The following is a 26531-nucleotide window of genomic DNA, read 5'->3' on the forward strand; positions in this document are numbered from 1 at the left end:
GCTGTTGTGTCTCTTTTCCCTCCTGCTCCACTCAGGAAAGCCTCGCTTCGTGTCACCATGATCACACCCACTGTTAGAGACTGGAACATCTGTGCAACACATATACACTTCAGAAAAACTAACTATTAGTTGTGTATGTGATGCTCACATTGAGGTGCATACAAACAGACAAAAACACACATTATCATTTAGAAACACACACAAAATGAGCTAAAAAAACAGAACAAAGAACAGAGTTTTCCATATTTTTTTATTAATTAACATTTGTACACAATAAATACAAACTTTGTGTTTTTGTACAGCCAGTTATAATAATAATAATAATATGCAGAAAGACTTTTGCATCTTTACTCATTATTGTCAACATGGCAACAGTCTGTGAAGAGGGAGAAGGCCAGTTGTGCCACCACCTCGTCAATAACTGCAGAGTTAGAGCTGCTGCAAATCCCAGGAGGAAAAATATAGAATTATACAATACATTAAAAAAACAACAGGCTCATACCAAATAAGTCAACACTGTCGTGAAGCAAAAGGTCTGTCACCAAGGGGAAATAATCATGTTCAAAGTGTCAAATGGCAACAGGAAGTTTTATACTTGATAGTTTGACAGATGTTAACGCTGTGTGATTTTCGGTGGGACGCTGCAGTAAACCATAAACTTCAAAACAAGTTTGAAAACCAGTATAAATAAGATCTCAGAGAGATCGAGGAGAGGCTGTTGCTCAGGTCGCCCTGAGTCTAGGTCCGCTCTAGTTCCCACAACAGCAGAAGAGCAGGGGTCTGGATCTAGACTTTAACTATTTCCAGAATACATAACTTTGTTCAGTACGGATGCTACACAAAAATGTCGTTTGGAAAAATGGATGCTAAATCTTACATTTTTCACCTCCACTCTTCTAACCAATCAATTTGAATTCATTCTGAAGCTGTGTCCCAATGTCCGTAATAATACTATATGGTGTGGACTTTTGCAGTCAGTTTCTAATGAATTAATAAACTTTACATTTGCGCAATAATTAAATATGAACTGTGAAACTGCTGGTTGGAGCAGGACTGATAAATATCACTAAACAGAAAGCAAACACTTTTTGATTTCCAAACATCGTTTCCAGTTACGTGGAGCTCAATAATTTCTTATTTGTGTGCAACGTGGTAGAGTGGTGTGTGCTAATCAACCACTCAAGAAGAAAGAAAATGTAGCATCCAAACGGACATGGCTGTGTTTGTTTAGAATGTTTCCAGTGTGAAAGCCAACCCTGCTCAAAATAAATATGTAGGAAGGAACTGGGCAAAGTCTTCAGTCGATCACAGATCTGATCCAAGTTTCTCCTCTCTCCTAGCAATTACACACCCCTCTGTTGTTTATAAATTAAGGAAAAAAAACAATTTACATTGTCCACAATAACCTCTCCATCCCTTTAGAAGAGTGGAGAGTTAAAATCAAAGCATCAGTCACACTGAAACAAAAAGGATCCACTAGATCCCGATGGATTGAAAAGACCGACTCTAATCATCTGTATTTGTATTGACAGTGATTCGTCAGAGTCATTTCTAAGTGTCCTGCTGCTACGTGGAGGAACTGCTACTCTTCGGGGAAAGTACAAATAAATAAAAGTGCTACGCTGGAGTTTAAAAGGCTTGATGGGTATTTAAGGGGAAAGATGACTTACTTTAAGTAAAAAAACACAGCATAATTCAGCTTTGAATGTCCTTTGCTACTTCAATATGATGTACTTTTTCTATACATCTTTCTCTTTTCTGTTTCGACCAAGATTAGGTGAAATGTAGGACACCAGGAAAAGATAAGGGTGATGTCAAATTGGAAACTTCAAAGGCTCATTTGTTTTCATGGATGTTTTCTCTGCTCCATTAAAAAGCCAGACCCCCATAGCGATGTGAAGGAGATGCTTAGCAACAGAGAAAAATAATACCTGTGAATGTAATGCCGGTCAGCTTTAAAAAAAGGATATATGTTACAGGTGAATAAAATCAATGTGAGATATGATGCGTCGGGATAAAAAGTCTTTTAGTTCATGGTTATTAAAATCTTCTGACCCCCAAAATATTTGTATTGTATGTATCATCTCAAATAAAACTTTTTTCTCTCACCACATAGTGAATACCAACGATGTCAGTGCCTTTCGAAGCACCGCCCTCCTCCTCCTGAACCATAGACTATATAAAGATGGACCACCTGACAGTTCCCAGAAGTGAAGCCAACGTGTTTTAATTGCCACCTGGTGGCTGACTGCAGTATATTCACACCTTCTCCTTGTTAGTGGATGGGACATGAGCCAAATCAAAAAGTGTACATAAAATATGTTTTCACAAAGATGATTTCTGTCATCTATGGTAGTTCTTATTATATTGATACATGTTTAAAAATTGATTTTAAATAGTTGTTTGATGCTATAAAAAACAATCGGTCGAGCTTGTGTATCGGCGGGACGTCGCTACCATGGCTCCATCCCCCAATAGCTACAGACTCTGGCTTCAAAAGATGGCAGGACATCAGGATATTTGGCTTCATTTCTGGACGGTGGGGGGAATTGGAGACGTGTCATTCTTGTTTATACAGGCGATGTCTCTATCCAATCAGTGATACAACCACAGAGCATGTCACAGAATGAGAAAAGATATAGCAATGTGTAATATCTTGTATTCATGTGTGTATATGAATATGATAGCTACTGATTCACACTGACTGTCGATGGACAGAACACACACTAGAGAAGAGGGGGAGAGAAAAGAAGGGAGAATAGTGGAAAGGTGGAGTAGTGAGCAGAAGGAAGGATCCAGCCTCCTTTTAATTCCTTTTTTTCTCCATCCTGTCCTCCCCTCTCTCCTTTCATCCCTTCTTCATACTGTATTTACAATGCCCTCTCAGTATAAGACAAGAATAAAACTTCCACTACATATCAGACATGGTTGTCCACTCAGCAGAGTTAGTCTATATGAAACGCTGTGCATAACATTCCTATGACAACAGTAATGTACTGTACTAATACACATTGAATACGTATGATGATAAGGACTATATATGTGGAGCAACGGGCTGGGGAGGGGGACCCTGTGTCCACACACCCAGTGTCTCTGTCCATTTGCTTCAACCCTCACGACACTCCAAAACAGGACTTATACCCTTCCATCAAACCTAAAGTCTACGGAGCCCTAACCCTCAGACACAAAGGTTTTAGAAAGTTATTAGATATGCCCGAAAATGTTATACATTTTTTAACCAACAAACACTTTATTGTAGTTTTATATTAGATTCACTTTTTTTTTTAAATATTTTTGCTGCTTCTTTTTTTCACACGCATATTTAATCATTCATGTATTGTCTTTTTCAACCACATATTTCCCTTTTTGGAATTATCTCATATATGTATTTGTGCACTTATTAACTAATGTTAGCAAACCATTCTGAAGCATACATCATAAGCTACATATGTTTTGAGCTCGATTTCTTTTACATTTTGAGAAAAGAGACATTAAAACTCTCACATCAAGGATCACGCAAGTTCAAGGATTATTTCCACCATAGTTCAATTTCCTTATTACACAGGAGAGCATAGTAAAGAGACATTTGGTTACTCAGCACCAATATTCATTGCTACTTAGCTAAAAATTTATATTTCTATGTATTTTACTGAGTAATGCTCTAGCTAATTCATTTTAGCCTGCGGGCTACTTGCTGCGCTACAATGCTACTTGGAGATCACAGAATTCTTTGTCAAGATCACAAAAGAAATACGACAAATATTTTGTAGATATGTGCAACCAGATGTCTCTTTAGTCAAAAGGAACTCATATGCAATGACTGGTGTAGTTTTATGAAAGTATTAGCTTCAGATAGTTGGAAGAACAGGCCTACTCAGCTAAAAATGTTGAGTGTGTTTTGATTTCGTCTCAAGTACTCCAAACAGTTTTCCCAATTCTTGTGATATTTGTAGTAGGACAAGTAGAAATATGGTGAGGAAAAGGAAATGTTGTGTGGAGTTAATTTATGAATGATTAAATATGTGCAAAGACAAAAAAAAAGTAAATAAATACTTTTAAAATAGAAAAATTTAATTTAGTCTTACTAACTAATTGGTAGGAACTTTAAATAAAAAAATGTTCTTGCTCGTTGAAAGTTAAATAAAAGTACAAAACTTTACAGTTATTTATATTGACAGTTGCTATTTAACACTATCATTCATGTATCTAGTTATATTTTGTATTTGTCTTTACTATAATTAATGAGTTTCAGGGCTCCAAAAACATTTCTCATGCTTCATGATTATTCGTCAGCAGGTCAGTGAATGCAGCAGAGCGATCTGCCTGCTCAGAGAAATATTCTCGGATATCTTGAATAAGTTTAACAAGATAAAAGAAAACTTCCTCTCCCTCTTTTGCTGTGCTCTGGTTTGAGGTGAAGTTTGAGGTGAAGTTTTAAGGCAAGAATGGAGGGATGGGGGTGGGCAGGGAGCGATGCGGAGGCAGCTACTGCTGCACTTGATTAGAAATGTAATATGATTATTTAACTGAATACTCTGCCTTTATCTCTTCTCTTCTCCTTCACTGGAGGAGAAGGGAAAAGAAGATGCTGAGTGGCCGGAGGTTGTCGACGTGGTTCAGTTCAGTTTACTTCACATCTTTTTATTTGAGCTCACTTCACTTCAGAGCTGTTCAGTTCCTCGGCCTGAAGGATAAGTCTGTCTGTCATCTTGTTTCTTGAATGTGTTGCGTTAACAACGGCTTGCCGAGTCGTTCGTCTGTCACACCAGTGTGATCTCCACCTCCTCCGTCTTGTCGCTCTTCTCAGGCTTCCTCCGGGCATGCTGTTTAGGTGGAGGCGGAGCAGCTCGCACCTGCAGCAGAGTAACAAAACTCATTAAACAATGAATTCAAGAAAGAAATGAGAATGACAACAACAGATGCTCTACTGATTAAATTAATGATTAAATATGCGTGTAATTGTTTCACTGAAATATCTAAATATATCACACACAATGAACAGTAAAGAAGTGTCATCTCACACACACAACACTCAGTCCTTTAAATAACTTTTGTACTAACAGGTCGTAGTTTCCCAGGGCCTCCTTCAGGGGTGAATCTCGGTGGCTGAGTCTGAGGAAATCCTGGAGACACTGGACTCTTGCCCGAACTTTGATCTACACGGACACACAGAGAGAGATTTCGAATGAGAAGTCCCAGTGACCTTTCTCAACTGGTTCCGTTACTGACAATAGTTGTTGACTTACTGTGGGTGGACAGCGGTCCCTTGTGTGACGGCGCTGGCAGTGGAGGCTTGTGGTCCCCGTTAAGTGCGGCTGAGGGTGAGCGTGGGAGAGGAGGTGGGGTGGAGGTCTCGGGGCTGGTGAAAGGGCTGATGGGAGGTTGGTCGTACAGCGGAAGAGGCGGCAGAGACGATGGCAACTTCAGAGTTGGAGAGATCTATGGGAAGAGGCAGAAATAGAGGAATACATATTTTTGTTGCTTGATACGTCACATCATATCACTCAACATCGCTGTTGAGTATGCATAGTAAGCTTCTGTAGCTTTTTTTGAAAATGGCTACCTGCTGCTTATGGAAACACCACTGATGACAGTGGTGAGCGAGATTCACACAAAGCTGCAGCAAAGCAACAAAAACTATGCAAGATGCTAAGATAAAGAACTAAGAGGAACTGTGTTCATTTCTCAACCTTGACTGAAACAGATATTCTAGGGGCAAACGCAGATACCAATATTAAGGAATTTAAAACTTTCTGCTACCATATTTAGTTTTTTAAACATTGCAATGATTCTTAAGACACCATAAGCTTTATTACAAAAAAAACCATATAAACTAAAAAATAAAATAAAAACACAAACATCAATAGATAAATGTAGAACTTACTGAAGGAAATTGAATGAATGAATCTAGCATGACTGTTTTACGTGTTTATTTTGGTAAATTAAACTTTCATGCAGTGCATGTGATGCTTTGGGTGTGTGAAAGGCTCATATCAGCCAGTTTTCAGCCAAATGATAAATCAGTCAGGTTCTAGTGTTCACACTCTAAAGGATTCCTTTCATATCATTAGGAGCAGATCCTTCAATCGTTAGCATTGTAAAGCATTGTTAATATAAGTACTAATTACTTTGAGTAATTACTTACAGAAATATTGCTGGTTATATTCATCTGTAGTGTGCCATAGTACTGTACACACCTCAAATGTTTTTCTGGCTTACAACCAGGAGAATTCAGATTTCTTTATCATCTCAACTGCATAAGACTTAAAAGAAATTACAATTGTTATGACTCCAGGCTTAAAGGAAGGGAGAGGCTGTATCCTTCCTGTTGCCGAGCCTCTAATAGGGCAGCACCAGGGCAGCACTCAGTGGCACAGATAAGACTTCAGTCTTTGATTGCACTGCAGGGTTTTTATCAGAGCGCTGCAGGAACATGGCAGCACTGATCCACTGTTTGTGAACTCTGTCCTGCTGACAGATGAACTGAACAACAGGCAGGAAGGGAATGGGAAGGGAGGGGAGGCCGTGGCACAGGAGACTACACTCTACCCTTGGTATTTCTGCCCTGAGGAAAGACTGATAAGAGCAGATTTCCAGCTCAGCTCAGTAATGAGGTTCTGAATATCGGTGTGTTACTTCAGTGGGATTATGTCTCCAATTTAAAAATTGCTTTCCTGAGGTTTTCCACTTAGTTAAATGTTGTTGTCTGTATTATCTGTGGCTACATCCACTATGTTTTTAAACTAAAACAATCTCTGTCCACACAACGCTTTGGCTCCGAATCAGTTTTAATCTCCATCCACACTAATTGCATGAAAACTAATACCATGTACACGGGACATGCATGTTGCTGTAAACAGGAAGGCATGCGTGTCCTACTGGACACGGAGATTGTCACAGATTGCTTGAATAATAGCTCTCCTCCTTTATATTTAAACAGATGTTACATTGTAAAATGCAGATTTTAACTACACAACAGCTGTTAACAAAGACAACAGGATCAGCAACACATCTAATTGATTACCCATGTTGGGTTCTATACTGGTAGCCACTCTGGAGTAATGTCGACTCCATGTGCATGGATGTAGCATGTGACACTTATCCTTGTGCTTCTGTACCTGTAGGTCACCTGACCCTCCTCCTCCACTGCTCTCCCCATTCTCAGTGAAATCTTCCACCAGGACTGAGGGGAAGACGCCCACCCGTCCGTTGAGCTCCCCCTCCCAGAAGCCATCATCTGTCTGCGTGTCACGGCTCAGCAGGCGGATCACAGCCCCTTCACAGAAAGAGAGCTCCTCGTCTGCCTGGCCCTCATAATCATAAAGTGCACGAACATACACTGCTGCAGAGAAAGAGATGAGAAAAAGAGGGAGAGTAGCAAGAAATACACAGAAAAAGTAATTATTTTGGGGGAAATGCAGTTCCTTGTCTGCCTGGCTGTTATTGTCATAAAGAGAATAGTACAAACTGCTGAAGTGAGGGAGATACACAGACAGAAAGATGGAACAGTAATTAGTTGTCAGGACGAACCTCATCCAAATATTCAGGTAGTGTAAACAGAAAAAAGAAAGAGAGTGGGTAAAGAGGAGTGGAAGAATAAAGAAAACAGTAAAATACGAGGGAAGAATATAGAATGAAAATGACATTTCAAGATTTTTAATTGCAGCAGAGATGACAATCATTGTTTTTGGTAGCAGAGAAAAGAACTCACTACCAATCGGGAAATGTCATTATAAGAGAATAAAGTTTTTGCTCTGCAGCTCAGAGCTTGTTTTCAGCAGCTTTATTTTCTTTTAAATTCAGCACAGGGACTGGTTCTTTCTATACTGTCTGCTGGTTGATCGCCAACCACCACTAACGCTATATATAATTAAAAAAAGAAAATTGGAACGGCCAAACTTCCATATTCCTTTTAGTTCTTGGTTTTATGCTATAATTTCCCTTTAGTTTTACCCAGCAAAGGTCAGTGGATGACCCCTTCACTCACTCTTTCCATAACACCCTGCTTAGTAAATCCTGTGTTTCCTGTAGTTGGAATTTAATGAAGCAGTCAAGAGAAAAATCTCTCAGTTAGTGGCACATAATAACTTTATTATGGGTGAAAGAACAAACTCATTTAAATTAGTGAGCTTGTTTTACCGGAGCTCCTGGCATGCAGTCAAATCAATTCAAAGAATAATTGATCTTTACCGAGTTTCATTGTACTCACTGTTTATGTCACCGTTGACACAGCCGGAGTGCAGCTCTGGGTCTGTTGAGTTGGACGAGGTGTGCGATCGCGCATCGAGCGTCGCCAGAGACTGGAGCATGCTAAGGAGACTGTTGGAGGTGGGAAACTGCAGGTACTTCTCTGGGACGTAGCCAACATGGCCTGTCTTATTGCGAGCCTGGAAATCAAACACAATGAGGAGCATTCGCAAAAGTAAACATGCACTTACTAATTTACACACATGATGGGCAAATAGGTGGGAGTAAAAAACACACACACAACCCACTTACAAATCTAAAAGAAAAGCAGACAAGTAGTATACAACACAGAGCCGATGAGATAATGCCTGTTGAGTTTGTTCACCTTGACCCAGTCCTCCATGTCTCCATCCTCGATGACCTCCAGCATCTCCTGTTCATCAATGGTTAACTCGTCTGGCTGAGAGGCCTGCATGAGAGAGAGACACACACCACCAGTGTTAAAAAAGAGAGGGAGTGAGAAAAGAAACAAAACTAACAAGAACGGAGAGAATAAGGAAGAAGGTGGGGAAAAATCAGTTAAAATCTATGAATGATGATTTATGTAGCTTTAACATTCATTACAACATATCTGTCTTATTGCACTAAAACTGTATGGTATAGTTCAAACTAAATACTGTTTATAAAGAAGCGTTTACGCTTCCTCCCACTATCCAGAAATTAAGCCACCATCTTCATCTTGTGTATTCTGAGCCAGAATCTTCACAACAGCTGTCAGGGGATGTAGCAGCAAGATCCTGCAGCAAGTTCTCCTATGGAGGAGTTGGGATTTATGACCTATACTGTAGCCACCCACTAAACCTAACCTAACTAACCCTAATCGTAACCCTAGGAAGGTAGAGGGGGTCGTCCACTAAACAGAAGGTCAGTAGTTTGATCCCACCCTCCTGCAAACTGCATTCTGAAGTGCCCTTGGGCCAGATACTGAACTTCAAATTGTGCTGAATGGCATGAAAACAAACGCGCTGCATATACAAGCACAGTATGGTAAATAAAACACTTATGTTCAACTTTGTGTATCTAACAGTGCACATGAATGTGTGTTGTTTTCCACTCCTAGTTGCAAACATTTAACATCTGTAGGTGTGGCCATGTAACAGCAGAGGCTAACTTTGTATGTGTATGCATGTGTGTTTGGGATCATACCTTGTATGAGTACAGGACTTTGCAGGTGAGCGGGTAGTTTCGAAGGGTCCCTGAAGGACTGGAGCTGCTGTCGTCGAAAACCTCCATATTCTCCTCACACTCCTCTCCCTCCTCGCGCTCCAGGTCCACTGTCCCCTTTAACACATAAACACAAACACAGCCCGATAAGGTGAAAACCTCTGATAACTTCAAGGACAAAGATGAAAAGCTCCATTAACCTCTTGAGTACAATTTTTTTTTTTTTGAACAAACGGCTGTCCAAATGCCCAAAGATCTTTTTCCTGAAGAATTAAATTGGGAATTAAAAAAAATAAGGCCATATAATCAAAAAAAAATGTTGGCCAAGTAGTTAGTTTAGTTTAGCAATAGTGGAATTAAATAGAAAAAGCTTAAATTTAACAACCACCAAAACCGTTCCTGATTTTTTTCCTCTGTGCTAATTTCACAAACCAAACTATTTTAAAACAAGATAACTAGCAGGTTTGTTTTTACCTCTTCTTCCTGTCGGATTTTCTCTTTCCCCTTCAGTGTGGGTACTACAGCTTTTAGAAACAGGTGTGGAGAGACTCACGTTTCATATGATCCAACCCCTCCCTCTTTTGTTGCACCACCATTTCACTGGCTTATATGAAGGTCATGTGATCTATCTGGTAGAAAGATCCATCACACACAGCAAGCTGCCCTGACCACAACAAAAGAGAGAGTGTGTGTGTGTGTGTGTGTTTGTTTATTCATTCCTAGGTCATAGTGTTGAGTCATCAGATTTCTGTTTACACTGTAAACTGACACAGTGTGCCACAAAACATATGTGTGTGTTTTGTATATGAGTTCATCTCTTGATCCGAGCAATTTATCCTACAGGGAAATAGTCCTAAGGTGTCCCCTATCAAATATTAACACGTTCTCCATGGTAACCAAAGAGTCTTACATCTGAAACAAACACATGCTTTACTGTTTGTAGCTTTTCTTCAAAAGCATCCCCCACAAATTGGTCAAAGGGTGTGCTAACCCTAACCCTAAACCTAACCCTAACCCTTACAATTGTAAATTTAACATTCTTATGTTTGGAAGATATAACGTATAAAGACTTTGAAAAAAGAAGAAAAGGAAATAATCAGCAAGGAAAACATGTTCTTGCCACAGTTTCACTCATTCTGGATCCAAAAACTTTAATCTTGAGAGACTATGAATGCACACAGTTTCTTGCACAGCCTTCTCAAAGTCCTGATACCAACGATAATGTGGTGCTTGTGAGCAAATAGATTAAGTTATTTCTGAAAATAATAGGCAGGTGACAGATTGATCTTCTGATATTCCCCCTCTAACATGACACGTAGCTCAAAATCACTATTCTTTTCATAATGCTATGACTTTGACTTTACATTATAACTTCAATCTTGAGATCTCAGATTCATTCTTAGTGTCTCCAACACAATCGAGGAGAGATTTGCGATCATCGAAGTTATTTAAGTTCATCCTGAAGAGGGGCATGTACGGTACTGTCACGTTTTACAGTAAAAAATAAATAAATAAAACTCAATCTCATAGTAATGCTACTGGAAAGGCCAGAGGAATAACAAAAGTCAGTTGAAGTCATCCTCTTGGGACGATGACTGTCCACCCAGTTCAGATAGTGGTCAATCTATCGAAAGTAATGACTTACGTTGGCAATAGCGGTCATGTTACACACTCAGATTTTGTACACTCAGTTAAGGAGGCTATGTGCTGCAGCAATTAAAAAACAATCACTCTTCTTATGTCATAAATAGAGTGTGACTTCAGACACAGTCATGAAATAAGTTAGTGGTTGGGAAGATACAAAGTTCTGTCGGCTACTGTTTTTGTTTTGCTGTTTCAGTAATAACTCAATAGAATTTGCACAAAAAAAAAATGTCAGCGCCTGTGTACCAATACAGCTAAGATAGAGACCAATCACAGATTTTATTGGTCATGGGGGTAATAACAGTGAAATTGATATCGTAATAAAGCTGAGGGACTTTAGGGTTCATGGCGTACAGTATTTCATGATTGTATTAAGGCTGAGTGGAATGAAGTACGGGCTGGGGGATGAGTCTGCTCCCAGCTCTCATTGTTTTCCTTTGGCCTCCTCCTCAGATTATTATTCATAATCCATCCATCCTTCCTTATCTCTCTCTCTGGTCATTTGGTCACTTCTTGACCTCTCCTTAATCAGCAGACTGCTTTTCCTGCATGTCTACATCGCTCTGTCTCATCGTTTGCTTTGACGCACCTCGTTTCTTCAGGGCCTCTCCATTTCCCACAGTCGGCCTCTTAAGGCTCAAGTGCACTCCAAATGAAATCAGAGGCTGTTGAACTGCTGTCAAACGACTGCATACACAATGTGCCCTCGGTTCTGTTCTAACACCCACACCTGATGGAAGTTTTTTCACTTTTCAAACAGACTCATCTTATAAAGAGGACAGGGAAAGTAAAAGAAAACTTAAATGAAACCCATGAATACATTACTTACTACTTGCAGGTCATACGTTATTTGGGAATATAAATGTATCTTATGTGTTTGAATCTAAAGAGAACTAGCACTGTGCCAGTTCTAAACATGTCTGTTTGAAATTCTCTTGGTCTGTGTTCCTGATCTACTTTAGAATTATTTTGTGTCATTAGTGAGTCCTCTTCAAACAGTTCTGTAATATACTGTCGGGCTGGACATTATGTACAGAGCTTTTTATGTACAGTTTATGGTGCAGAGTGAAGTAAGAAAACAAAGTTGGTTAATCCTATCTGGTTTATCTGCATTGACAATTTTACAGTCAATGTTTTTCATACAATTTGATTGTATTTACTTTATCACTGTTCAAATATGTGGCTTTTATATAAGTTTGGATTAGTTACTTAACTGTTGTGGTCTCTCCCAACCTGCATTCCTAAGTGCCCTTGGGCAAGATAATTGAAATGAAAATATCCAATTATCAAAATAATCCTGTGTTGATTTTGACCATGTTCACAAACTGAAGGCACACTGACCCACCCCCAAGGACTGCTACGTTAGAGCACTGGTTATTACATTTGCATCGATATTGAACGTATCACACATGTCCAAATTGCACAAATTTGACACTGCACTTCCCTCGGTCATTAAGAATACACATGCCAAGGATGACATCTGTGGCTTCTTTGTTCACTGCAGGTTTTCACAACCCCTCCATCTCTCTCACCTCTGTATCCAAATATTGCGTGAGAATTATCACTCTCCACATCACACCGCCCTCCCTTTTTCTCAGCTAACTCTCTCCTCTCCTCTTCGGTCCCTCACACTTCAGTAATTGTATCTCTACCATTACCTCTCTCACCGCACAACTCCGTATCATCCCTCCTTCTCGCTCTTTCTCTCCCTAGATTAGTCTCTTCCTCACTCTCCACACTTTCTACGTCTTTCTCTCTGGCGTCAGCTGCAAGCTGCAATATCATGTGAGCAGAATGTCAAGTGCTTCCAATGGAACAGGCAGAATATGTTTGGTGCTGTTGACAGACAGACACACACACAAATGCACACAAACACACACACACACACACACACACACACACACTGACACACACAGTGATGGGCAGACACAGACAGACATGCACAAGAAGCATTCAGATGCCTTTACTTTTGTATTGTATTAGGTCGCAGACTCCCGCTTAAATTAAAATATAAAAAAAAAACGTTTTTTTTTTTCCCTTATCATTCCCCACCCACTGTACCATAATTGCAATCATATTAAAAGAAAAATTATTGGAGTCAAGCTGTGGTGAATTCAAATTCAGGCTCACACCTGTCTATGTACTATAAGGTCTCCCAGCCAACAATTCACATCAGAGCAAAGACAAACCCATGTGGTCAAAGGTGCAGGCTGCAGAGCTCACAGACACTGTTATGTCGAGACTACAAAAAAATCTGCTGGTATGAAGTTTTCCAAGAGCACAATATACTCAATAATTCATGAATGAAGTTTGGAACAACCAGGACTCTTCCTCGAGCTGCCTGCCACACTGAAAAGTCAGGGAGAAGGGTCTTGGTAACAGAAGTGACTGAGAAGCTGACGACTACTCTGGCTGAGCTCCAGAGATCCTGTGTGGAAAATCTTTCAGTGGCACAATCAAGGTCAAAGCTACTGTCCACAGTAGCTTTGACCTTGTGGTTTGGTTTTTGCTTGAATTTACATAGTCAGCTGTAAGAGCTTATATAGACAGGTGAATGCCTTTCCAACTCATGTCCAACGATTGAATTTACCAAAGATGGACTCCAATAAGCGTGATATATCCGTTAATCTGTTGTTTTTACTCTGTCATAGCGGGAAAGTACAGTTAGCTTAACTTAATCCACCACCTCTTAAACTCACAAATTAGTGTTTTACCAAATATCTATTAACTATTTGTTTATGGTGGGATGCTGTACAGTGTAGGAAAATCCAGTAATGTGGAACTCCCTCCGCCCCAATTCCTCCTTCTTGACACACATAGACCACATTCACACACACTCCAACTCACTTCAGGCTTCAGATCTCCACTATTCTATATCTTGCCGGTAGAACTAAGGGTCATGGACTCAAAAAACCGCGAGTTGTGCCAAGTCTACATCAGTATTCCATCAAGATAGTGGAGCGTTTTAAGAGGCTCTTAATGGCGTTATAGATGATTAGGCAAAGGGCTGAGGTCAATTATCTTACAATTTATATCATTTGGGCAGTGATTTGTCAGGAGAACTATTCCAGCTGGGTTGTTTTCACTTAAAAATGAAATCATAAAGAAGAATAAAAGTTTACGATATTGAGGCATTGCCTCAAAGTTTAAAATTACACTTTTGGACGATTGCACTTTTCCTAAAGTTACTGTTGGGAAAACAGATGAGCCAATATAGGAGTTAAGTGACTAGCATGCAGTGACACAATTTAGTGCTCTGATGGTTTGAGGTGAGTTAGGGAGGCCACCATGGAGGCAATACAAACAGCTATGACTTATGTTGTGTGGTGAAACAGTACTTTCCAGCCAAGTCAAGATCATTTGCATCTTTGAAAAGTGTCGTAACATTTGGATTTTTTATATGTTTTATAGTGAATGATGTAATAATAGTGAATGTTTGTTAAGTTCCGTTGGCTTGGCGAGAAAGCAGCAACGTAGACACAATTAGGGGACGTGTCTCACCGACAGTGAGGGATCGTGGGAAGTGTAGCTGGCCCAACGTTCATTCTCCAACTCCTCCATCACCTACAGCATGCAAAGAGAGTGAGGGGGTTTTATACACATACTGCAAACAGACATGCACACCCACACACCCACACACACACACAGATACATAGAGTGCATGTACACGTTTTCTAAAACACTCAGACAAAACGCACCTGGTTCATGGCACTTTTCAACCAGGTATCCACTGCAACCCCCACCTGGCGTAGAAGGTCCAACCGAGCCTCTGCTTTCAACTTTATTGTCTTTGGAGAGAGAAGAGGTGAGAAATGGTAAGAAAATCAAACATATCATTAACTCAAATATATCATTAACAGTTTGTTCTCATCAGTCTGAAGAAATATTTACTTGGGTCTCCTTTTATTTAAAATAGGGGCATCTTAAATCTTCTTTGTCTTTGCATGTACAATAAGTAAACCTATGTCTCATAGAGCCAAAGTGTGTCCATTCCGCTACATTAAAATCAAATCTATGAAATCTTAACTGTTAGGAATGATGAAGGAAAGAAGAGGTTGTAAAAAGTAACAGCATGCATTGGCGAGACTGATTACCACACTGGTTTCAGCATCTCCAAGTTGTAAAACTGACTCCCTGCTCTATAATAATTTAGCACCTGGAAACCTATTACCCTTGTACTCGCAAAGAGGAAAAGACAAATGTTTTTTAGTCTCGATACTGAAACAAAACAAACGCAAGGCGATAACTGTATCATTCGCCTTAGTAATCATCTGTAAAACTGAAGGAGAATGGAGTTCAGCACAGCAGCATTAAACGGTTTAGTATATATTTTCTAAACATACCTTTAAATGTATGTACTGTATTTATGTTCTCAATTGTGGATCCCAGGAAGACTAGCTTCGCTTTAGAGCACACTGAATGGGATAAACAAATAAACCCTCAAATTTCTACATCTGTGTCTTTTCTTCTAATGAGCTGTGAACACTGGACATGTGCTTCGTTCTTTCCTAACGAGACAACATGATGAGACTCGGACACCCCTGTCAGGTTGTCCCACCTCTTCACTCGCACCTTTTATCTCTGATCTTCTCTCTCTTTTTTGTTGCTATCTTTTACCGTTTTCATCAATTTACTGCATCATTATACACTCCTTCTCTTCCTCACTGCTGCTGACAGAGCAGATTGAAAGCTGATGCCTCACTCCCACAGAGACAGATTGACACACTGTCAAGATAGACTCCCAAGCTTTGATCAATAAAGTTCCTGAGCCCATTTAAACACATCCGTTTTTTCTTTTCCATTAGCAGAACCCAACAAATGCTACAGAGAGGCACCAGCTACTATTACTGCTGCTGCTGCTGTTGGACCATTAACATACTGGATCAAAGGAAAGAAATGTTAAAATACTTGCCAGTTAGACATTAATGATTAAAAGAATGAGCAACAGTGCAGTTCATTAGTTTGAGTTAACAAAATAAGCAGCCGGTAGTGTGAGTACAGATCAGTGGTGGAAAGACTGCGCTGCCTCGTACAGAGTGAGAGTCCGTCTGGGCAGCTGTAATCAATATAACCGACAGAAAGGCAGACAGAAAAATGGATTGAATGATAGACATGTAGAGAACCTGCAGCAGGAAAGATCAGCTGTCCGGCCCTTAACTAATAGTGTGTTATTGTACGTTATGTCTGATTTAAATAGTTTAGAAGTGGTGAGGCCAGTTGTACAGAGAATATCAGTTGAGTCAGAGAATGTTAAGCATAAGGAAACAAAGCTGGATCAAGTTGGGCCAATACCACTATTGATTATCAGCCATAATATATTAACGGTCCAAGGCAGACTTACAACAAGCTATCAGATTGTGAAACAATTTCATATGCTCCTGTAGAAGTCTGTATGGTATCAACTTTAAGAAATTTAATAATTTTTCGCGATGTCAAGAAGAAGTACTATATCACCCACGATCTTCGGGTATTTTAGAGGCATTTCTGATTGGTGGAGCTCAATGTTATGGTGGAAATATTTTCCACTATGATGGGATCATTCAGCGATACTACACTAGGGTTACAACACTAACCACCATATGAAACTTTATATTCAAACATACAAGATACAAACAATTACAATATATAGCAACACTATATTAACAAGGTTAAATTGAGGACATAATTTGTTGAGAGTTTCAATAACCAAACCAATTGGGCATGTTGATACATCTCTGTGACTGTGTCCGTGTTCTATTTACCAAAGATGTTAATACTGTATGTCAGTGCAGATAAAATGAGATGCTATTTCCAATCAGTTTTTCACTCCTTTGTTTGGCTTCATGTGTCTGGGAGCTAAACCTCCTCTGTTTCTGACAGATGCTGATGCCACTTGTTAACAAGGCCAGCTTGTCTCGGAGAGCCAGTTTGAGAACTGCCTTCAAAAACTTATTAGTATGAAGACAGATTCTTGTCTCAATCATTCTCACTCTCTCCTCCTCTGAGAACCTCTTAGAAAGAGGAGGCACAGAGGCCAATGATTAGATAATTTCACAGAGAAATTCACATAAAATATCAGACATTTTCCTGCCTTACAAGTATGCTCATAGTGCAAAAATACTATATAATGCAGCTTACACACAAGTTAATATTTCTTGTAAATCTCTTCAGCTCTTTGAGCTCAATAGTAAATCAGGAAAAAGACAAGAAAAAAATGATGAGAATAGAGTTGTACTATTACCAGAACAATGTCGTTATTTGACCAGAAAAAAAGTTATAATGCTAGGAGAATGAAGGTGTAATTTAAGTGTTGAATCTTTTTTGTCATAATATTAAAAGTTTGTTATTGTAATATTACAATATTATATCTTGTAAAACGTCTGTCTTTTATTCTCCAAATATCAGATATGTTCCATTTATACTCTGTCAGGATTTGATTTTTTCCGCACAGGTATCAATCTCTGTGGGCCAAATTTTCAAGTATTTCAGGTATTTATTTTGTCTGAAGAGGATACGGAATATGCTGCAGATTCATCCTGATGAATAAGACTATGTTTTCAATCTCTCTTATTGGCTAGTGGCAACCTCCACTCCTTAAGCTCATGTTGCAGACGTGCTGCTTCAGAAATATCAATGAGCTTTTAGCTGATGATGATGATACTAAAGTTAAACATGGATTATCACCCAGCATTTGCCAAACATTTATCCATGTGCCTTATTTAAAATAAATTTAAAGGATAAATATCATTTATCCTTTTTTTCTTTACCAGTCATTTTACATCCCAAATATAGGCTTATTTGTTTTTCTTACTAACAATTTCTTGAAAAAGCTACTACTAAATTGCATGCTGGGATGAAGATGGGACTTACTGTCAAAGGAAAGACCACTATCACTATCCAGATCATGTTGTAATCAAACCTGGATAATGTCCTTTGTGCTGCTTTCACTCCCTTTATAATTCTGAGATAAGAGCTCTGTGATGAAGCCATTTGTACCAAATGAGCTCATACAATATTCATCCTGTTACTCAAGGTAATGCTGCAGAAAAGAATAGTAGACAGACAGAGCAAGGGCGGCTGATGCAGAGAGTAAGAGAGAGGGGGATGGGGTAAGAACATACTTCCTAATTGTTCTGTATTGAGTGAGATCACAGGCTGCAGGGAGTTTCTGAAATATTCTTGAAGGTTAAGGTAAACTAAAATAACCACCAAAAGATAGTTTGTCTATCACAAAGAAGCAGTAAAATGACATGACATATTCTTTTACCAATAATTTGCAGTAATATTATAGAGGGAAAAAAGAAGGGAGAGATAAATAGTGATCAGTCAGACGGTAACATGCAGGAAGAATTATTATACCAGACAGCAGAGGGTGCTAGATTCGTATGTGAAGCCTCATAAGAAATCGTGGTGTAGAGGCAAAGAGAAAGAGTTTGGCAAAGTCAAGGAGGAAAAGGAAACTGGGTGATTAAACACCGGTACTTTTGAGAGAGAACAGAAACCGAAAGGAGGTGAGGAAGAAGATGAGAAACACTGCAGTGTTCTCATTCACAGCGTGACAGTTGCATCTGTGAGAATCAATACATACATGATAGATATCGCTGAGGTCCGGAGAAGGAAAAGAGAGGGGGTGAGAATACAAAGAGAATGAAGAAGAGACAGATGTGTGGATGGAAAGCCAAAAGAGGAAGAACAAAAAAAAGAAAAAGTATACAGCACTTAAAGTATTGGATGTAAATCTCATTAGATGAGACATTACTCTCCCAAAGTAACAGCTTTTTTCAAATCCACTTAGAGCAGATGATGAGATGTGGATAAATAACTTGAAAGATTCATACATCCTACACTTGGTGGACTGATCAGTCCTTTGCCTGCTGCTATATCAGCCACACTGAAGAGCAGACTGCCACTGATTCCATTCAAAACACAAAAATTGGCCCAAACCCGAGTAGGGGGAATATGACAAGACAGAAAGTTACACTATCACTGTGATTGTTGTGTGAGGATTTGTTTGTGAGACTAGTCTGTTTTCCCCCCCTACTTTATACAATTTTGTGGTCTTTCAGTTTGAGTTATTTACTTCACGGCCAGATTGTGTAATGCTTTGGCTCAAAAACCTGCACTCGCATTCATATACTCCCTGCTTGTGCTTGGATTTGCTCTGCTCTGCTAAAAACTGGGCGCTCTCCCACTGATATTTCGTTGCTTGGACAGATTTCCTTCATCATATACTTCTGGCATTGTATTGGTTGGAAAATTTTGACAGACTTGTTGCACAAAGCTGAGGCTGTAGCGCAGGAAATTTAAACACAAGCAGCGCAGATGTGAGTGCAAGGGCAGGGTTTTGAATGAAAGCTTTACAAAATCAGAATGTTTCATAAATAAGTCCTGTTCTCAAAGCAAAAGGTCAGGGCTCTTGAATAAAGAAAACCCACAGACTCTACATTGACACTGCTGCGGTCACTATAGAATATAGATTGTATATTTGCAAGTAATTCATTTTTGTATTTCTCCATACCAATGCAAACTGTGCATAGTAGTAGAAGCTGGAGGCTAGTCTATCACAGAGCTAACAAGCTGCCAGTCCAATTTCATCTGTCTTTGCATGTCTTTGGATGAGACAAAAGTCATACTAGACACAGATCAAATATCCCACCATTTACCTCCGTTACATTGTTCAAATTACATGATAAAAGATAAATGTCGACAATCGGAGTCACACACCTCAGCTTTGCGCATGTTTTCTTTGGTGTCTTCTATCTTCAGTTCCAGATCAAGTCTGCCTTGCTCTGTGTTGGGCAAACCATGGCTCTCAAACTCCTCCAGAGACTGAAAACAACACACAGACAAATACATAACTTTGCTTACTGAATTTCTACAATGGGTATAAATTTAAAACACAACTGTGTGTGTGAGACCATCTTACTCTCTTGTAATGGATGATATTCTTGTGTTCCCTGGCCGCTCTTGTTGCCCATTTCCTTGCCTCTTTGTTCAGACTGTGCTCCTCCGTTGTCCCAGTATCCGACTCAAGCTGACGACTCTAATATAGACAAACATGGACACACAGTATCAGCGATAACAGCACAAGGTGTTTGCTTTGCAGAAACTGTTAAGGAAGCTAAAGAAAGTGTGAGAGAAAGATTGTTTCCTTCAAACATAATTAATACAGAGTGTGCTCTATTGTTTTGCTGTTGGAATAAACTAGCTGTTTCAATATAATCACATGTGAGAGCACAGGAGTATGAGAATGTCTGTGAGTGTGTTTTTGTGTAACAACAAGAGGTACACTGCATACAAAATCAAATGTGCGGGACTGCTGAGGAATTTGCATGACTTTCAAATTAAACATTTAGCACCAGTTATACCCATGTGTCTATTCTTCTTTTTTAGTGCATAAATTGTGTCTCTAAGTTATAACTTAGTTTAAACACATTGTCAGTCATAAAGCCAGACTGATAACGATACATATATAAGGGAGACGACAACTTTTGATAACGATATTGATGCAATATATACACATAAAACAAAGTAATTTAATTCACGGTTTATAATTGTCTGTTTAACGAAATTATATCATAAATTAAATAAATGAAAGAAAACTCAAACACAATTAAATAAAGAATATATTTTTTGTAAAAAATTAATACTAATACCGATATTTTCTGCATACCTGCACATATTATCAAATGTACCAATATGTCTTACAGCTTTACTGCCATCTCTGTTTTGTATAAAGGACAACTACGCCTAACATTTGTATTGTGTTGGTTCTGTAGCTTATATCTGCATGCTATAACATTACACAAATTAGCAAGAAAAGTATGAAAAAATATGACATCTATTAAGGCTGTATTCTGGAAAATTAGATTTCACATCCTAAAGAAACTGAGCATCAAGACGTACACCCACCCAGAGTCACTGATGTGTTTTCACAGACCTGAGAGCCTGAGGTTCACCTTAATCTGATAATAAAAGGGCTTTAGCCTCAGACTCAACTACACAATATTTTAATTGCAAGTTTCCGTGCACATCATATCTATTAATTATGTGCTGCTTCAGTAACAAGAGGGCACACAACTGAGCTAAGTATAGGTGTGAAACCCAGAGCTTCACACTTGAGATTTACGTCTTAATTACATTCATGTGAGGGAGCGTGTCAGGGAGTTAAAGCGGAGAAAAAACGGCTGATTTAAAGAGTGGCTGTAAACTGACACGTAGTGGAGATCAAAGTTTTGTCTCGATATTTTGTTAAGATGATGGTTAGAATATTGATAGAGTTTAAAGGCTGAATTGGAGCTTCTTTCAAACGTCCCACCAGTATTTATGTGCTGCAGGGAAAATGTGAAAGCTGAATGCAATGCAACATACAGTATATGGATCTCCTCCTTTGTTTAGTTGCTCATATGGCAGCTTTTAAAGCACGATGGTAAGCCTGTAAAAAGTCATTCTTCACCGTATTACATCTGCCAAGGAGACAATGTTTTCATGTGCTTTTCTAGGTCTGTTTATTTGTTAGTTTACAAAACTATTCAACCGTTGTCCATGAATGTGGGCAGAGGAAGAACCTTTAAACTGTTATATTTTGGAATGGAACTACATAAACAGACAGATTCAGGAATTTCTTTCAATTTTCTTTAACATGGTGAGATGATGTGTTAGGCCTGGCGAAGGTTCGTGCCCTTGTGGGTTTCATATAATCAATTACTGGTTTCTATGACACTCCACAACTTACATTTCATTCATGTATTTTGCATATATGTCTTGTTAATTTCAACACATCATTTACTATACACATTACTATTATTTTTAAACCTTGGGTGTAAAGTTGTAAGAACAAAGTGTTGCTGTGTGTATGAATGGGAGGCACGACGTACACTGGTTGAAAAGTGGAACTAGGACTAACACAGACTAAAACCTGGGGCCTTGTGTCACATACTGTCTTTACTATTACATTAGTTTTCTCTGAACCCAGCCATGTTCTTGCCTCGTTGAGAAGCTATCAATGTACTGTTCTGAAGTAGGTGAGCATCGTTTCACACAAGTCGCAGTCTCTAAAAAAAGACCTCTCTCCACAGCTCAGAGAGAGACAAACCACCGTCCTGACTGATGCAATACATCACATTGCACAGCACATATTGCAGTATTTCTGTGTAAGCTGTTTTAATGAATTTTTAAAAGCAGTGGGAGCCTGAGACTCCAGGGTGTCTGCACAACCTGCAGCAGAGCAGAAAGTGGTACGCCCTGACTGTGGCTAATACATTGCTATGATTAGACATTCTGTGTTGATTAATTGCCTAGAAAAAATGTAAGGTGTTCCCATAAAACAAGTATTTGCAAAGAGCTGCAAGTTAACCACAAGAGATTACGTATTCCAATTTAGCCTTATTTTCAGTATTATTTAACATGAGGTCCCAGAAAGGCAAATATATATAATATACTATAAAACGATAAACTTCTTTGTTATTTGGTCACATACTCACAAACAGAATGTGTCTTGATTTTAGTGGGATGGTTTAGATTGAATACAAACAACTAAAAAATGCACATATGCACAAACAACAAGAAGAAAACAAAAATTTACATTGACCATATCTTGAACCTATAACACACTGCAAATGTGCAAACAAAAAATCCCACACACTAAACATTTGACTCATCTATATACAGGAGGGCGATGATCATGTAGTGACATTTGAACAGATGATGCAACAAGGTAACGGCATGTGATGAATCATCTGGTGCTGGGACGCCACTGGTCATTATCACACAACAGTGTGACGGCATCACAGTGCTTTGATCCCACTGTTATAACAGCAGTATTCAGCCATCCAGCAAATGCAGCTCTCTTGTTTCACTAAAGCAACAAGGAAGTGTTTATAAGGTCTTATGGAGCCACAGTATTGTTGTCCTTCTGGTACACACCCTCAACCAATAGTGTGTCAGTCTCAGCTATCAGTCATGACACTTTTTTATAGCATCAAATTACTAATTAACACCAAAGCTACCAGAAAATTAATATTAAAACAAACATCAGTGTGATAAGAACTACCTAACATGCTAAGATCTTATTAGTGTGTACTTGGAGTTTTTAGTTTTCGCCCTTGACACATTCACTAACATGGAGGAGGCAGGATCTATACCTATACTGCAACCACCCACACAGGAGAATCAAAACACTTTGACAAGCATGTCATGAAGTTCACCTTTATACACTTGTTGACAGATTACATGTTTGCCGGACAAAATAATCTTGCAATTTATGTGAAAGTCTTTCATCATGCTCACACTCCCATATGTGCTCCAATTAGCCCTTTGTGTTGAACTGATTTGATGTGCTTGCCTGGCAGCTTCACTGTCTAGGAACAGATAGCAGGGATGTGAAGGTTATGCAAGTGGACTTACTGTCTGTCTGACTGTCTGCAGTCAATCAAGGTTAAACCAGGAAAGAAAACAACTTAGCACTTCATGGTTAATACTGGTTAAGAAAGGAGCAATATGCAAACACTCTGCTCATATGGATACAGTGGTTCATAAATACCAGTGCCTCAGTTCAGGTCAATATCACTAAATAAAGAAATATATTAGAACATAAATGGATGTGATGATTCATGGTTTGTGTCAAGAATGAATATGGGAATTTAACAATTAAGACTACCTGTGCCAGGGTCATTCTCATGGCACTGACGGGCGAAGGCTCAATGTCCACCAACTGCTGCACCGAGCTCAGAGTCTGGCACACACACATACACACAGACAAGTATCCCCAGCACACACAAACACACACACACACACATACACACGCGCACACACACACACGCACACACACACACACACACACACACACACACACACACACACAAACACACACAAGAGCAGCAGCGCATTCACACAGACACGAAGACAAAGGGAGGAGGTTAATAGGGGGGAAAGGTGTAGGAGGAAAGTGTAAGCAAAGGTTGACAGGAGGCTCACAGAAGTAAGGGCACATTGTTAAAAAAGATCAGAGTGGGATAAGTGACTGAAAAGGTGAAAGATTGAAAGAAGCTGAGAACGGAGAGAGCACAACATGACTCAGACACAGGAGAGAAGGATCTAGGAATTAGGACCAGTGTCCAATGGGAGACGTATCTTTTTTTAGCCAGCAGTACTTAACAAAGCTCTGGAGGGGTGAGACAGCATGGCTCCCGCAGCTCCATTATGATCACAGATGATCAATTGATGGCAATATCAAATATTATGATCATTCAGCAACCACTTGATTTAAATAATTTTTATATTAACTTGATGACTACAAAGAGAAGTTCCCAATGGACAGAGATTTATTATTTCAGTGATTAAAATTAGAATACAGAGTGGATTCATACCTCTATCGTGCCAGACACTGGTTAACTACATGACTCCATCCTGAATTGTTAACATGAATAAATCTCCAAAGGCTCAATATAAAATATTCACAATATTTTCCTGTATAAATTCTCTAAATTCTATTTTCTTGGAGAATAGGGAAGATCAGAGCTTTGCCTCACAGCCCAGATGTTTTAATGACGTTCTCCAACAATCATGGTATTCAATGTAACACAAATTCTGTTTCAGTGAATCAACTAAATTGAGATTAGCAGCCACAGATATAAACTAATAGATTGTAGGGGACAGAAAGAGTAGGACAGAAAAAAAACCACAACTAGCACAATCAGGGGCTGATAATGTGTTTGTGCGTCCGTGTGTGTGTGTGTGTGTGTGCGTGTGTTTGTGTTTGTGTGTGTATGTGTGTGTGTGTGTGTGTGTGTGTGTGTGTGTGAGAGTAAATGCAATGTCTTTTTAATTCCTGAAGATACGACTGCGCATATGCATGCAATAAATTGACAATCCTGCTGTGTGAAAATGTTCATGTACAAACAATACAAACTATACAAAACTATGTGTCTCACCATGTCACATTCACTGGGCTGGAACTGGAAGTCGTGTGCTTTGTGAAACACTGGATTCTCCTGCATGAACAGCTGCTGGTTGAACTCTTCAATTATCTGTAAGATAGACAGGATCATATTGTAAGCAGAGCACAGTCAAGTTTAAGGAGACTTCAAACTCCAATACACCGTGTGCCTATGCTCCAACATGGTGCACAGCACTTGTGCACTCTGCTGGTTACCCACTCTGCTCGGTCTGATTGTGTAAGTTAAATAGTTTCCACTGTAGAGATGTGTTCTCTCTTACGAGCTGGCAAATCCGCCATAGAAGTCCAAAATATGCAAATGTGAAGAAAAATCATGTTAATTGGTCAAAGGTTCATGCGAAGCTGGGCTACGATTTGCTTCACAACATGTAGCAAATGTTCTATTTGCCTTTTATTCAAGAACGGGAGGTGAAAGTTTGCCACTGACACGTTTGTGTATGTGTGACCGGGCCCTTATAGAAGCATCCACAAAGGTACAAGATCGATCAGCTTGCTTTAATAGGGAAGGGGAGACAGTACTCTGATCGGTTTATTGCCTATTACAACCTAAACACACCATTATCTATTAAGAGACTATAAGCCTCTTCCAGCTTACACCTGACACAATAAACTTTTTTCCCGTTGTGTATTTGGACACATCCTAAATGCACTTACAATATGTGATTTGCCACATGCAAGTACAAATGCAAGCTTTGTGAAGACAATCACCAAGCCAATGCAAAGATAAGCACCAAATATATGAAAAAATCAACAATAATCCTTCCTTACAGTATGTGCTTCTCACAGAGTGTTTTTATCATGTTATTATGTCAAAAAGATGGGTTGATATTTCCCACCAGATCTGACTCACCCTGGTAGATTTGTCCAGCAGGAACTGGAAGGTGTTGTGGGTTGCTTGGGAGGCCTCTAATTCAGTATGACACAGCGACACCAGGTAGTCTTTCACATGCTCGTAGATTCTGCCATCCAAGGCCTGGAGGACACAAAGAGAGAGAGAGGGACTGGGTGTTACCTCAAAAGAAAGGATTAATTCAACGTAATTCTGTAATCCTTCATAATGAATTAGAGAGCACAAGAGAAACAATATTACTTACATTCTATTTCAATTTATGTATAAGCAATCATAAATGTATTTGAGTGATACAAAGCAGCAAAAAAAGCAATAGAAGACATAAACTGTGAATGTCCTAATAGCCCTCAGGAAAGAGGACACACAGTCTGGCTCCATGTGTATTTTTCTTTCATCAAGACCTCGGGCCTTCTTCAAGATCCTCTTCAGGACTTTAAAGAATTCTCAACAGTGTATACATTATGATCTGCTCCGTACTATAGCCCTTGATGTTGTTGTAAAGTACCAATAACATGGAACTTAACTGAAGTCGAAGTTAAAACACTCACACACAGTCTTCCTACTCAGCCGCCTGATCAGGCTGTGTTGGTGTGTACTAACAAACTCCTGTCAGGAGGGAAACCGTTTTCCTGTTATTGTGGTTGTTGGTCAAAAAGGTGACATCATGTTAATCAAAGAAATTTCCAGCTT

General features: G+C 39.3%; 1 protein-coding gene across 2 annotated transcripts in view; it reads right to left on the reverse strand.

Moving 5' to 3' along the window:
* Positions 1–232: 232 nt before the first annotated feature.
* Positions 233–26531, reverse strand: part of LOC133952080 (F-BAR and double SH3 domains protein 2-like) — a 99882-nt gene continuing 73583 nt past the window's right edge. Inside the window, exons 9-21 of one of the 2 annotated variants that reach the window (XM_062386357.1) lie at positions 25842–25964; positions 24966–25061; positions 19961–20077; positions 19759–19863; positions 14754–14843; positions 14557–14619; positions 9394–9528; positions 8573–8656; positions 8210–8387; positions 7119–7339; positions 5247–5439; positions 5062–5156; positions 233–4853 (exon numbers count right to left, since the gene is read on the reverse strand). In XM_062386357.1, the coding sequence (XP_062242341.1) occupies positions 4761–4853; positions 5062–5156; positions 5247–5439; positions 7119–7339; positions 8210–8387; positions 8573–8656; positions 9394–9528; positions 14557–14619; positions 14754–14843; positions 19759–19863; positions 19961–20077; positions 24966–25061; positions 25842–25964 (1593 nt within the window). In that variant the 3' untranslated portion in view covers positions 233–4760. Of the gene's footprint in view, positions 4854–5061; positions 5157–5246; positions 5440–7118; positions 7343–8209; positions 8388–8572; positions 8657–9393; positions 9529–14556; positions 14620–14753; positions 14844–19758; positions 19864–19960; positions 20078–24965; positions 25062–25841; positions 25965–26531 lie in introns of both variants that reach the window. The other variant, XM_062386356.1, reaches the window with a different exon arrangement.

This window comes from Platichthys flesus, chromosome 4, assembly GCF_949316205.1.
Source record: "Platichthys flesus chromosome 4, fPlaFle2.1, whole genome shotgun sequence".
In the NCBI taxonomy this organism is placed as follows: Eukaryota; Metazoa; Chordata; class Actinopteri; order Pleuronectiformes; family Pleuronectidae; genus Platichthys; species Platichthys flesus.